The 12,346-nt window shown below is 63.0% G+C and overlaps 2 protein-coding genes across 4 annotated transcripts; one reads left to right on the top strand and one right to left on the bottom strand.

Annotated features, from left to right (window-relative positions):
* Nucleotides 1-311: 311 nt before the first annotated feature.
* GCK (glucokinase) lies at nucleotides 312-6,025 on the bottom strand. Of its 3 annotated transcripts, none has more exons than XM_061351817.1 (10): nucleotides 5,130-6,025; nucleotides 3,011-3,173; nucleotides 2,757-2,911; nucleotides 2,473-2,592; nucleotides 2,293-2,388; nucleotides 2,072-2,171; nucleotides 1,403-1,576; nucleotides 1,028-1,202; nucleotides 698-931; nucleotides 312-609 (listed from the first exon to the last, which is right to left on the bottom strand). In XM_061351817.1, exons 1-10 carry the CDS (start codon nucleotides 5,172-5,174, stop codon nucleotides 465-467), a joined length of 1,407 nt encoding a protein of 468 aa, XP_061207801.1. In that variant the 5' UTR covers nucleotides 5,175-6,025; the 3' UTR covers nucleotides 312-464. The 3 variants fall into 3 exon arrangements, with proteins under 3 accessions (XP_061207801.1, XP_061207802.1, XP_061207803.1); XM_061351818.1 differs by having other exon boundaries at nucleotides 1,028-1,183; nucleotides 1,393-1,576; nucleotides 5,130-6,021; XM_061351819.1 differs by lacking the exons at nucleotides 2,072-2,171; nucleotides 2,293-2,388; nucleotides 2,473-2,592; ... (1 more) ...; nucleotides 3,011-3,173; nucleotides 5,130-6,025 and having other exon boundaries at nucleotides 1,028-1,183; nucleotides 1,403-1,542.
* A 377-nt stretch (nucleotides 6,026-6,402) lies between these two features.
* Nucleotides 6,403-12,038, top strand: YKT6 (YKT6 v-SNARE homolog). Its single transcript, XM_061351820.1, has 8 exons — nucleotides 6,403-6,545; nucleotides 6,689-6,803; nucleotides 8,673-8,755; nucleotides 9,315-9,415; nucleotides 10,000-10,104; nucleotides 10,180-10,245; nucleotides 10,533-10,634; nucleotides 11,918-12,038. The coding sequence occupies exons 2-8, from the start codon at nucleotides 6,700-6,702 to the stop codon at nucleotides 11,951-11,953; spliced, it is 597 nt and encodes a 198-aa protein (XP_061207804.1). The 5' UTR covers nucleotides 6,403-6,545; nucleotides 6,689-6,699; the 3' UTR covers nucleotides 11,954-12,038.
* Nucleotides 12,039-12,346: the final 308 nt, after the last annotated feature.

Genomic DNA, 12,346 nt, shown 5'->3' with positions numbered 1-12,346 from the left:
CTTGGTGGGGTCAGTGCTGTGAGGGGGTGTTCGGGGTGCCCCCCCCGTCCTCAATGGGGGGGGGATCCCCAAAACTCAGTGCCTCTGGCACAGCTGTGGCACCCCAGTTGGTCTCTGCACCTTGGGGGCCCTGTCCTCCACCCCAAATGCCCCCCAGTGCTCCTTATCTCTCAGCCAAGCCAGCTTGGGGGGGGTCGGGGTCTCCCCACAGCTGGGGGCTGGGAAGGCACAAGAGGACCTTCATCATCCCCACACGTGTGGGGCAGCCCCATAGCTCCAGACAAGGAGCTGAAGCAGCCCCGGAGGAGAAGTCCATGCAAACCCCGTTTATTGGGGAGCTGCCTCCACCAGTGGCAAATCCCGCATCCGTGTGTGCTCCACGCAGGGCTGTGAGCGGGACCAGCGGCCTCCCACCCCCTCCATCATCATCATCATCATCATCCTGCTGCTGCCCGAGTCCTCTCTCACTGCCCCATCATGCAGGCCATCTTGCAGGCGACGGCGGAGATGAGCGCGGCCCCGCGCCCGCTGCCCTCCTCCGACTGGATGAAGGTGATGTCGCAACCGGGCGTCAGCTGCCGCACGGTGGCGTGGAACCGGTCCTTGAAGCTGCCGGAGCGAGGAGAACACCACGGGCTCAACGGGCAGGACAAGGAAAAGGGACGGCGACGGGAGGGATGCTCCCGGGGATCCTCACCTGGGATGGAGCTTGTAGACGGAGCCATCCACACCAACGGTGATCTTGAGGGTGTCCTGGCTGCGGCTCTCCCGCATGCGGTTGATGACCCCGGCCAGCCCGGCCGAGCACATCTGCGCCGCGCGCGTGGACACGCTCTCGCACACCATGCGCACGATGTCGCAGTCCGTCCTCGACGGCAGCAGCTCCAAGGAGCTCAGGATGTTGTAGATCTGCTTGCGGTCATCCGAGTCGCTGCGATGGGGAGACAGAGGGGACAGGGAGGGGATGGGGTGATGCTGGGACCCCCCCTGTGTGGGGATGCTGTGGGGGTGCTGCCCCTTGCCGTACCTCTCGATCTGAGACATGAAGCGGGTCTCGAAGGTGCCGCGGGTCTTGAGCTTCTCCGAGGCTTCCCCGTTGAAGAGCAGGTTCTCGTCCACCAGCTTCAGCAGCACCAAGCGCACAATCTCCCCCATGTACTTCCCCCCGATGATCTTCTCATAGCTGGGAAGGGGGTCACAGGCTGTCAGGGTGGGATTTGGGGGGGCAATGTCCCTTGGCACCCCCTCTTTTGCCAGCACGAAGGACTCGGCTTCAGGGGTGCCCTGAAGCATCAGCTGAGCCCCGAGGGCTGGGGAAGGAGCAGGGTGGGTGCAGGGGATGTGAGGGGGGGGGATGACACCCAGAGGAATGGGATCTGTCCTATTCCTTACAGTTGCTGACCGGGGTTAAGTGAGGTCTCGTCCACCACGCGGTCGTACTCCAGCAGGAACTCGTCCAGCTCCCCCGAGGCGCCGAAGGCTCCCCACTCCGTGTTGACACACATCCGGCCCTCGTCGCCCTCCACCAGCTCCACGTTCTGCATCTCCTCCATGTAACAGGCGTTACAGCCCGTCCCTGCCAGCGGGAATCAGGGATGGGGGGGACACCAGCACCCACCAACACCCTGCATTCCTCCCATATGAACAGCTCCATAGGGCAGCTGGTGCCGGCCCCATCTCCCTGTGCTCAACCCTCCCACCAGCCTCTGGGTCTTGTCCCCATGGGTGCTGGTGCCGCGGTGCAGTGAGGGCAGCCGTGCCTCTAGGAGCTGATAAACAGCAGCGCTGTGTTTACCCAGCCCGAGGGGAAGGTGCCAGAGCCCAGATGGCTGCGTGCTTGCTGTGGGGCTGGGAGGTGGTGGGGGTTCAGACCATTCCCCTTCATTGGGTGCCTATCCATTGGGTAAGACCTTGGGGACGGACCCATTGAGGTGACCATAACCTTTGTACCCCTCCTGTCATCCCCTGTCCTCGCTGTGTCCTTCCAAAGGACAAGCTCCTGCCCGCAGCAGGGGCCATGGGAACGGTCGCCCCCTCCCTGCCGTGGTCCCTGTGGGAAGGGGCATCTTACCCACAATCATCCCAACCTCGCACCGGTGATCTTCGTAGTAGCAGGAGATCATCGTGGCCACCGTGTCATTCACCATCGCCACCACGTCCATCTCGAAGTCCTGCAGAGGGGAGAAGCACCCTCAGGGGCTGTCCCACCACAGGGTCCGGGGTGAAACACACCGGGCTCCAGCTGGGAATGCCGGGGTGTCCCTGGCGGCACAAACCCTGCGATCATCTCACCCCGCGGCGCTTGATGGCATCTCTCAGGAGCCCGACCACGTTGTTCCCTTCTGCGCCGGAGGCTTTGAAGCCCTTGGTCCAGTTCAGGAGGATGCCCTGGAGCAAGGGTAAGGCTGAAATGGAGCTGTGGGGGCAGCTTGGTGACCCCCAAATCCCCATCCTGCCCAGGCACCCCCTCACCTTGTCGATGTCCTCGTGCCGCACAGGGAAGGAGAAGGTGAAGCCCAATGGCAGCTTTTTGTGCTTCATCTGGTGCTTGTCCAGGAAGTCAGAGATGCACTCGGAGATGTAGTCAAAGAGCTGGAAGAGAAGAGGTGCCCAATGCCACCATCCCCACCACAGCTCCCCCGAGTGTGGCCACCTCCTCTTGTGGAGGGATGAGGGAGGTACCAGTGGCACAGTGAGCCCAGCACAGCGCCAGGGACAGTGTGGATGGGACGGGAAGCCCTGTGTAACCTGCTCACCATCTCGGCTGTTCCCGTCATGGCATCCTCTGGGATGGAATACATCTGGTGCTTCGTCTTCACCTTCCACTGCCCTTCCTCCCCCTCGCCCACCTTCACCAGCATCACACGGAAATTGGTGCCTCCAAGGTCTAGCGACAGGAAATCTCCAACCTCTGCAGAGCCAAGGGGGGGACAAGGGGTGACCGGCTCAGGGGGGGCTCACACTGAGCCTGGGAGGATGGGACACAGCCAAGGACCAACCAGCGCCATACCTGAGCCCTCGGGTGTGGAGCGGACGTAGGTGGGCAGCATCTTGACAGAGGCTTCCTCGTGCGTCTCCAGCTTCAGCCCCCGGTCCATCTCCTTCTGCATCCGGTACATCACCTTCTTCAGGTCCTCCTCCTTGAGCCGGAACTCTGACAGGATCTGCTCCACCTGCATGGAATGGGCAGCCTCAGCTGGGGCCAGGGGGTACGGGACACTGGTGGCCTGAAGTGAAATAACTAACCCACATTTCCTCCCCGTGGCCCTGGTGTTCCCCATCAGACACCCTGAAACACCTCATCCCATCTCTGCTACCCTGATGGACACGCTGGAGAAGCCGCAGGACTGGCACAAACCACCGCTGGCTCTGGATCCTTTGGCTGAAGGATGGTTGCATGGAAGACAACATCGGGACAAGCGACCTTGGACATCCCATCCCACCAAATCCCAGGGTCTTCCCCAGCTTCCAGAGATGCCATTTAGGAGCTCAGCAGCTCTCACTGAGGACATGGGACTCCTCCGTGCCATGATGGGGATCATAGCGGGAGCATCCCTTTCCCCTGTATTCCCCAGGAGCTGCAGGTATCATTTCCAGCCCATCAAACCCGCTGTGAAAAGGGAGCAGGAGCACAAGCAGGATACCGGGAATGCTCTCAGGGCCCTCTCAAGGGGAGTGCACGGCAGGACCCGTATTTACCCTTCCTGCAGCAGCAGCCTCCATTAGGCACAGCCCATGCTCGGGGCAGCAGCCCGGGGCTGTCAGATGGAGCCGGGGGGGAGCAGCGCTCGCTGCTCGGCGGCATTAGAGGGCTCATTAGTCACCGTGTTCCGGGCAAGCTCAGAGCGCTCCCGCTTGCATTGTCACCAGCAGACGGGTGTTTTCCTGGAGCCTGAGGCTCTTTCCCGCTGTGTTTCACGGCGGGGGGCTCTGTGCAAGCCTTTGGGATGTGGTTCCGAGCATCCCGGCTTTGGCACAGCATCCCCACTAAGTGAACCTGCCTCATGGCCCGGCCCCAAATGCCATCCCTCGGCCTCCAGCACCCCCAGAGTGTGGCTTGGCCCAGGTATCTCCTCGCCCTGAAAGCTCCCACTCTATCGTGGTGGGATTCCAGCACCTCTCCAGCCATCCTGCCTCACCCAGGCCAGTGCAGGGGCTCTGGTAACACCGAACCCCCAAATAGGAAGCCAGAAGACGCGGATGCACCATGGAGGATGCCAGTGGCCCCCCTCAGAAGGGGCAGCTCTGTGGTGAGGGTCACTGTGACTCGGAGCGTGTTCAGCCCAGGGTGGTTGGAAAAATCCTGCCAGGAAAAGCATGGAGCTGGATTTGACCACCTCGCCTGAAGGTGTCCACTGGGAAGCTCTCCTGTGGCATGGGAACACCGGGTTTGCTCCTGAGGCTCCGGGTTTTATTCCTGCCGGCTCATCCCTTCTCATGCCTCCAACATGATGGGGTTGGCTCTTCCTTGGTGGGATTTGGCTCTTCCCATGCAGCCAAAATGAGCTCCCAGCTTCTCAAGGGAACTGCTCACTATGGCCCGTCCCACAAAGGGGATAAAGCTGAAATCCACATGGCCAAAGGCTGCGATACCTGGTGATGTCCGAAGCTGCCAGCCACGCTCCTGCCCTCAGTACATGCTGGGTCCCCTTGGTGTTCCCTCAGTCCAGAGCAGGGAAGCATCTCACTGTCCTTACCCACAGCCCCATGAGCTCAATCCATCCAGGAGAAGAGATAGGAGCAGCTTCTCCCAGCTGGTGTTTAGCTGGGTGCCATCTGCCTGGGTGACAACAGTGACGGGCCCCATCTCATCCGGTGGCTGCTTGGCTGGCAGCAACACGTGAATCCCAGCCAGTGGTGCCGTACCAGGGACACTCCAGGCTCCATCCTGAGTTCTTGGTGCCATGGGGACTGGGCATGGTCTGTGCCATGCCAAGATCTGGCGTTCCAAAAGGCAAAGCCCCAGCTTACAGCACACTGATGTCTTCCCCTCCCGCTGCTTCCATCCCCAATGCCCGTGGGAGATGTCCACGGGGGTGGCTGGAAGTGCGGGGAAAATCCGCTTCCACCTTGTGCTCCCACCCCATCTCCCCATCATTCCCCCCAGCACTGCCCTGGCAGGGCCTCACCTTCTCCCTCCTGCCGCTCTCCATCCTGGCTCTGTGATCGAGCATGGGGACAGCCGTGGGGGCCGAGCAGCAGCGCCTGGCCCGGGAAGCAAACCCCGTTCCCCGTCCCGCCGGGCGTGCGGAGGGCGCTGCGCTGCTCCGTGCCTCGCACCGCCGGAGGATGCTCCACTTTCGCCGCTTTATCTCATCCGATGCCTCTGCAGCACCCACGGAGGGGGGTCCCGCTCCCCCCCGACCTCCGGCCCTTCAAGCGCAGGGGCAGGGAGAGGGGCCCGGCGCCCCGGCGTGCTCGGCGCTCTCGCCCCGCATCCTCCGCACCGGTCACGCTCTCCGCACTCGCTTCCTTCCACCGGGGAGGTTGTTGGGGTGGGTTTGGGTCAGGAGCGCACCCCGCTGGGGTTGTCCGGCCGGCGGGGAAGTCCCGGTGTGGCGGCGAGGCTCGGCCCCGTCATGCGGAGCACCACGCCCCGGGCCACCCGTGTCCCCGCTCCAGTTGTCATATCAACGGCTCGATGCGCTGCCCGCGGTGGCAAGCACTCCACCGGACGGCTTAGCAACCCAGCGCGCTCCCATGGAGACCGCGCCGGGCAGGAGGAGCCGGCGGCTGCGTGGCAAAGGTTACGGCCGCCCGGCGAGGGGCGAGGGGAGTGCTCTGCGCCTCCGGGATGGGAAAGCGCCGGTGGTGCCGGGGTTCACGGCGGAATGCGGGCAGCCACTGGTTTTCGGGGAGGGGGACACGGTGAACCCCCCCGTTGTCCCTGGATAGGTGCCGTCGGACAAGTATTGAGGGGTCCACGGGGCAATGAGGCTCGTGGGGGTCCCGATGGGCAATAGGATGCTCCTGGCCACTGGTGAACCCCAAATCCTCCCGGTGCTGGCCCGTGGCAGCGTGTCCCATCCTATGGAGCTGGGAAGGGACAGGGGGGGTCCTCTGAGGGGGAGGACGGGGGGAACCGCAGACAATGGGCTGCGCTGCGGGCAAGGCGGAGGGTTTGGGGGTGTCACTGCAGGGCAGGGAGGGGTCCGGGCTGCCCCACAGGGGGCAAAGGGGCGCCCGTCCCCAGCGCCCCATCGAGGGGGACACGCTCGCAGAGGGCTCCGCCCCCCCCCCGCGCCCAGTACAGCGCCCCCCTCTGGCGGCTCTGCGAGAGAAGCCCCGCCCCTCCATCGCACGTATGGCGCTGATTGGTCACCCATCTCGAAGGCGTGTCCAGCGGGCTGATGGGCGTGGTCTGAGGGCGTGAAGCAGGCCGTCATTGGTTATTATTCCGAGGGGAGGGCGGGGCGGAGCCGGCGCCTGCGCAGGGAGGGGGAAGCCCCGTGGCAGTGGCCGGCGCCGGACGTCACTTCCCGCAGGCGCGGTTCCACGTCCGGGTTGTGCTCGGTCCGGTCCCGGCCACCGCCTCAGAGCCGCCGGTACCGGATGAGGGGGACTTGGGGGGGACCGGTACCGGATGGGTCGGATCGGGGGGGATCGGACCGGGGGGGGGGGTCGGACCGGGGGGGGGTCTCACCGGCTGCGGCCCGTTCATCACCCCTGGTCTCGTCCCTCCGCGCAGGAGCCGCCGCTATGAGGCTCTACAGCCTCAGTGTCCTGTACCGGGGCGACCCCAAGGTGCGGCTGCTGAAAGCGGCCTACGACGTGTCCACGTTCAGCTTCTTCCAGCGGTCCAGGTGGGTGCGGGAGCGCCGGGGGACACCGGGGGACACCGGGGGAAGGGAGAGGGGTCCCCGGTGCGCTGCGGGAGGGGGAGCTGTGGCCCCGCGTACGCGGTCTGAGGGTGCCGGAGCCCCCTGGAAGAGCACGAAAGCTCCGTTTCCCGCAGGAGCAGCCCGGGGCCGGCAGCAGGAGGGCGGGTTTGAGCCGTAGAGCCTCCGGAAGCGATGGGAACCCCCTGGTGCTGGGAGGAGGCTGCTCGGTGCCGGCGCCCCACGCCCCACGCCTCCGCTGCCCTCTCATTTACCTGCTTGGGCTCAGCCGAAGCATTCCCCAGCCCTCAAACCCCGCTGGGGTCATTGCGGCACCTGCAGGTTCCGGCTCCCCTGCTCCAGGTTGCTCATGGAGCTCTCCCAGCGGCTCCTAAAAGGCTCTAAAAGTGTAAAATGAAGCAGGTGGGTTCCAAGCACCCTGCTCCAGACGCTAAAAGCTTTAGGAAATGCCCACAGGACTCACATTTTCCATGCCAAGTTTTCATGGAGCCTCCAGCACGATTGGTTCTGCAATTCCAGGGATAAAGGGAAAATACCAAACTAAGAGCAGCTGAAAGCCAGGCTTGCTTAGCCAAATGTGTGAGAGGGATAAAGGGGCTGTGCCGGCCCTTGAGGCTGGAGTGCAGTGGGTGAAATAATCACTGAACAACCCTGATGCTTCCTGCTTGTGGCTCCCAGTGTTACAGATGCTGAGAAGAGTCCTTTTGGGGTTTTGCTGCTGGCCACAGGCAGGGACCCCTTCCACTGGAGCAGCTTGCTCCAAGCCCCTGTGTCCAACCTGGCCTTGAGCACTGCCAGGGATGGGGCAGCCACAGCTTCTCTGGGCACCCTGTGCCAGCGCCTCAGCACCCTCACAGGGAAGAGCTTCTGCCTCAGAGCTCAGCTCAGTCTCCCCTCGGGCAGGTTCAAGCCATTCCCCTTGGCCTGGCCCTACAGGCCCTTGTCCCAAGCCCCTCTCCAGGTTCCCTGCAGCCCCTTCAGGCACTGGAGCTGCTCTAAGGTCTCCGTTCCATGCAGCAGAGGGGCAGGATCCCCTCCCTGAGCTGCTGCTCACGCTCTGGGGCTGCAGCCCAGCACATGGGGGGGGTTCTGGGCTCAAGCACCCACTGAAGCCAGCTTGTGTGGAGCCTCTTGTTACCCAGCACTCCCAAGGCCTTCTCCTGAGGCTGCTGCATCCAGGCTCCCCCAGCCTGTGTCTGGGACAGTCCTGAGCGGTCTGCAAGGGAATGGAGTTTCCAGTGGCTGATTCCTCCAGGAATACTGGGAGTTCCATGGGCTGTGGCTGCAGCAGATCTCCCAGGCCAGGGGACCATGCTGCGCCTCTGACGTTGGCCAGAGCAGATTTAAGCAATCTTTGGGCTGGTTTTCTCTGTACAGCACTGGAAACGCGGTGGTTCAGAGTCCTGATGGAGCCAGTGTCTCATCCCATAGCATCCAGCCTGGGATTGGTGCATCCCCCCCAAGGAGCGTGGAACTGGGAGAGGCAGACCCCTGTGTGGGGCTTACAGTGGGGGGGCTGTGGGGTCTGTGGTTGTTGATGCTTCCTTGGCATCACTTGAAGCTCCAGAGCCGGGGGTGTGGGAGCAAACCTGACTTTGGCTCAAAGCATGGGGTGTGATGGCCTCATGCAGGAGAAGGGACTGGAGTGCTCCTCACCATGAGCAGGGCACAGCCTCACTGCTGGCTTTGGGCATGGCTCTGGCTCAGTGCTGGCTGAGGTCTTTGTCGGTGGCTGCAGCTCTGTATGGACACAGGCTTGGAGGCCTCATTCCCTGATGCGGTGGTGGGGATACGGCCGCATGGGACAGCCCCTGTCCCGCTTTGTGCTTCCAGCGTGCAGGAGTTCATGACCTTCACGAGCCAGCTGATCGTGGAGCGCTCGGAGCTGGGCAGCAGAGCCTCTGTCAAGGAGCAAGGTGAGGGTAACGCGGGGCCACAAGTGCTGCTTCCTCCTCTGCTTCTGATGGGAGCTGAGACCTCGGAGGGCAGCCGGGTGAGTGGCACCGAAGGGGTGAGGTTGTTGAGCTCGGCCCACCCTTGAGAGAGCAGCAGGGACCTGCCCCACAGCCAGCAGCCCCCTTGGAGCCCACACAGCCTCCTCCTGCCCCTCACCCTTGGGCTCTGCCCTGTGAGTGCTGGCTCCATACCCTGACCTCTGGCCTGTGCAGGGTGCGGCCTGGAAGCAGCTTAATGACACTGCAGGCTGGTGACACCTTGTTGTTGGTGTTAAATCAGGCCAAGTGCTCCTCCTGTGCTGTTTGTTCAGCCCTGGCAGGACCTGCTCCCTGCCCTATGGAGCCAGGCTGCCCTCACCTCCATAAGCACCACTGGGGACCGATTCAGAGCTGCCTTTGAGCCCTTCCTGCTCTTGTCATGAGGTGTAGTCACCGGTGGCAGCTTCCAGGGGGTGGGTGGATGAGCTCCGGGGCCGGGTGGGTGCTGGGGGTGCCTCTGTGACGTGAGCTCTGTGCCCAGAGTACCTCTGCCACGTGTACGTCCGGAACGATGGCCTGGCCGGGGTGGTGATCGCAGACAACGAGTACCCCCCGCGGGTCTGCTTCACCTTGCTGGACAAGGTGAGTGTGGGGCTGGGCTGGGGACCTCCCTCCTCAAGCACCCAACCCATCAGTGGGGGGATCTCAGAGCTGGGTTGAGCCCAAAGCCTCTTGAGCGATAGCACAATGTGGCTTTGCCTACCAGGACTGAGCTCCTCATGAGCATCCTCTCTGCTGTGGGGTTTATGTGGGGCCAAAGCCCCGTGGTTAGTGGGTGACAGGGTGCAGTGGGGACAGCCACCCCTCCCTGGTGTGGGCACTGCTCTGTTTGCTGAGGAGCTTGGGGTCTGTCTCCTTCAAAGGGGAACAAGGAGGAGAAACATCATAGGATCATAGAACAGTTTGGGTTGGAAAGGACCTTAAGGTCAGCCGGTCCCAACCCCTTGCCATGGGCAAGGATGCTTCATGCTAGACCACATCACCCAAGGCATTGCCCAACCAGGCCCTGAACACTGCCAGGGATGGGGCATTCACCACATCTCTGGGCGCCCTGTGCAGCACCCTGCAGCTTCTTACACCTGAGATCCCCTGGGTTTGAGGAGCAGACCCCTCCTGGTGGCTATGGCAGAGCCCATGGCAGTGACCCCCATGTCCGTGTGCCGCAGGTGCTGGATGAGTTCTCCAGGCAGGTCAGCAGAGCAGACTGGCCCTCGGGATCCCCAGCGACCATCACCTACACAGCCCTGGATGGGCACCTCAGCAAGTACCAGGTACAGCCCGCATGGCACAGGGACGGGGAGCCACAGGGTGCCAGGGTGCTGATGTCCCTGTTATTTCTCTCCCAGAACCCCCGTGATGCTGACCCCATGACCAAAGTGCAGGCAGAGCTGGATGAGACCAAGATCATCCTGGTGAGGAGAACCCCGAGGCTGCAGTCCCATCCTGCATCCTCCCCTCTCCAGAGAGATTCCTGTGGGTGCTTACGGTCCCCTTCGCTCCTTCCCCTTTGTTTTCTCCTGTCCCAGTGTCCCAGTGCAAGCAGCAGGGCACTCACCCTCCTCCCTTCCCATTGTTACTGGGGCTGGGATTGCTCCCTCCCTCACCGGGGCTGTGGGAAGAGGGGGCTCATCCCGGGGTGCAGCAGTACCCGAGTCTGCTGGGTGCCGGTGCCGTGGGTTAGCACCAGTTTCCTTGGCAGCACAACACCATGGAGTCACTGCTGGAGCGAGGGGAGAAGCTGGATGACCTGGTCTCCAAATCAGAGGTGCTGGGGGCACAGTCCAAAGCCTTCTACAAAACTGTGAGTGCAGGGGGAGGCCCTGTCCTGGGGCACCAGTGATGGGCTGGGATCAATCCCTGGGGAAGAGGATGTGTAAAGGAACTGGTTGGATGGCTGTGGTCAATGGCTCAGTGTCCAGCCAGAGACTGGTGATGAGTGGGGTCCCTCGGGTTGGTGTTGGCACTGATCCTGTTCAGTGTCTTTGTCAGTGACATGGACACTGGGCTCGAGCACCCTCAGCAGGGTTGTGCTGGCACTGAGCTGTGTGGTGCGGGGGGGACACTGGAGGGAATGGGGGGGATCCAGAGGGATCTGGACATGCTGAGAGGTGCCCGGTGCCAACCTCATGGAGCTCAGTAAGGCCAAGGCAAGGTCCTGCCCCTGGGTCAGGGCAGTCCCAGCACAGACAGAGGTTGGGTGGAGAAGTGACTGAGAGCAGCCTGAGGAGAAGGACTTGGGGGTGCTGGGTGAGAAGCTCCCCATGACCCAGCTTCAGTGGGCGCTTGAGCCCAGAGCCCCCCCGTGTGCTTGGGCTGCACCCCCAGAGCGTGAGCAGCAACTTGGGGGTGGGGGGGGGATTTTGCCCCTGTTCTGGGCTCTGGGGAGACCCCCCCCCCCTGCAGCCCTGTGTGCAGTGCTGGGGTCCCCAGCATAAGGACATGGAGCTGGTGGAGCGAGTCCAGAGGAGGCCACGAGGATGCTCAGGGGCTGGAGCAGCTCCTGTATGGAGCCAGGCTGAGAACATTGGGGCTGGAGAAGAGAAGCTGCGTGGAGACCTCAGAGCAGCTTCCAGTGTGTGAAGGGGGCTGCAAGGATGCTGGAGAGGGGCTCTGCATCAGGGACTGTAGGGATGGGACAAGGGGTGATGGGTTCAGACTGAAACAGGGGGAGTTCAGGTTGGAGATAAGGAAGAAGTGATTTATGTGAGGGTGCTGAGGCGCTGGCACAGGGTGCCCGGAGAAGCTGTGGCTGCCCCATCCCTGGCAGTGCTCAAGGCCAGGTTGGACACAGGGGCTTGGAGCAAGCTGCTCCAGTGGAAGGGGTCCCTGCCCATGGCAGTGGTTGGAGCTGGATGGGCTTTAAGTTCCCATGAGCCCAAACCCTTCTGTGCTGGGCAGGGATCACCGTCCTCTGTGTGTGGGACTCCTTGAGGCATCCCTTGCCCTGTGGCTGGTGCCCATCCCAGCTCTGTTGGTCCCTGGTGCTGATCCTGGCTCCGGTGATGCAGAGCTCCTTGTCTGGGGGTGCAGTGCGGGCAGGACGGGGCTCTGCAGCCTCACTGCTGCTTTCCCTTCTCTTCCCAGGCCCGGAAGCAGAATTCCTGCTGTGCCATCATGTGACACAGACCCCACATCTCCTGCTCCGGACCTCCAGCCCCGCGCTGCCCTTCGGCAGGAGCCGCAGCGCGCGCCCAGGCCGGCACTGAAGTGACTTTATGGCCCCATGTCCAGGGGCTGGTATGGGGCCGGTGCCCATGGGGCAGAGGGGGAGCACTGGAGCCCCCTGGCCCTTGTGTACCCCCAGGGCAGCCGGGACCACTGGGCACTGGACAAGGTCCCCTCCCCATTGCCCCATGGCCTTTCCCAGTGCCTCGGGGGTGAGGGGGTGTCTGTGTGCCCCAAGGGTGAGCCAGGGGGTGGGGAGGGGGGGAAGCAGAAGTGCTTTCCCATGGTGGGGGGGTGCTTGCTGCTGGGATATTATTGCCTGTGCCCAGGGAGGGGGTCACCTCTGGG

Source organism: Neopsephotus bourkii, unplaced genomic scaffold (assembly GCF_033783945.1).
Source record: "Neopsephotus bourkii isolate Nb327-2 ecotype Australia unplaced genomic scaffold, CSIRO-AGI_Nbou_v1 NB_610, whole genome shotgun sequence".
Classification (NCBI taxonomy): domain Eukaryota; kingdom Metazoa; phylum Chordata; class Aves; order Psittaciformes; family Psittacidae; genus Neopsephotus; species Neopsephotus bourkii.
This window is presented reverse-complemented; position numbering and strand designations above follow the sequence as displayed.

What these genes read in the sequence shown, in the direction of transcription:
- GCK (XM_061351817.1), bottom strand. Translation starts at nt 5,174, where the DNA reads ATGCTCGATCACAGAGCCAGGATGGAGAGCGGCAGGAGGGAGAAG. An exon ending in CGAGACCTCACTTAACCCCG is followed by an intron (nt 1,203 to 1,402) that starts GTCAGCAACTGT and finishes CCACCCTGACAG; the next exon opens with CCTGTGACCCCCTTCCCAGC. An exon ending in TTCATGTCTCAGATCGAGAG is followed by an intron (nt 932 to 1,027) that starts GTACGGCAAGGG and finishes TCCCCATCGCAG; the next exon opens with CGACTCGGATGACCGCAAGC.
- YKT6 (XM_061351820.1), top strand. Translation starts at nt 6,700, where the DNA reads ATGAGGCTCTACAGCCTCAGTGTCCTGTACCGGGGCGACCCCAAGGTG. An exon ending in AGCTTCTTCCAGCGGTCCAG is followed by an intron (nt 6,804 to 8,672) that starts GTGGGTGCGGGA and finishes TTGTGCTTCCAG; the next exon opens with CGTGCAGGAGTTCATGACCT. An exon ending in ATGAGACCAAGATCATCCTG is followed by an intron (nt 10,246 to 10,532) that starts GTGAGGAGAACC and finishes TTTCCTTGGCAG; the next exon opens with CACAACACCATGGAGTCACT.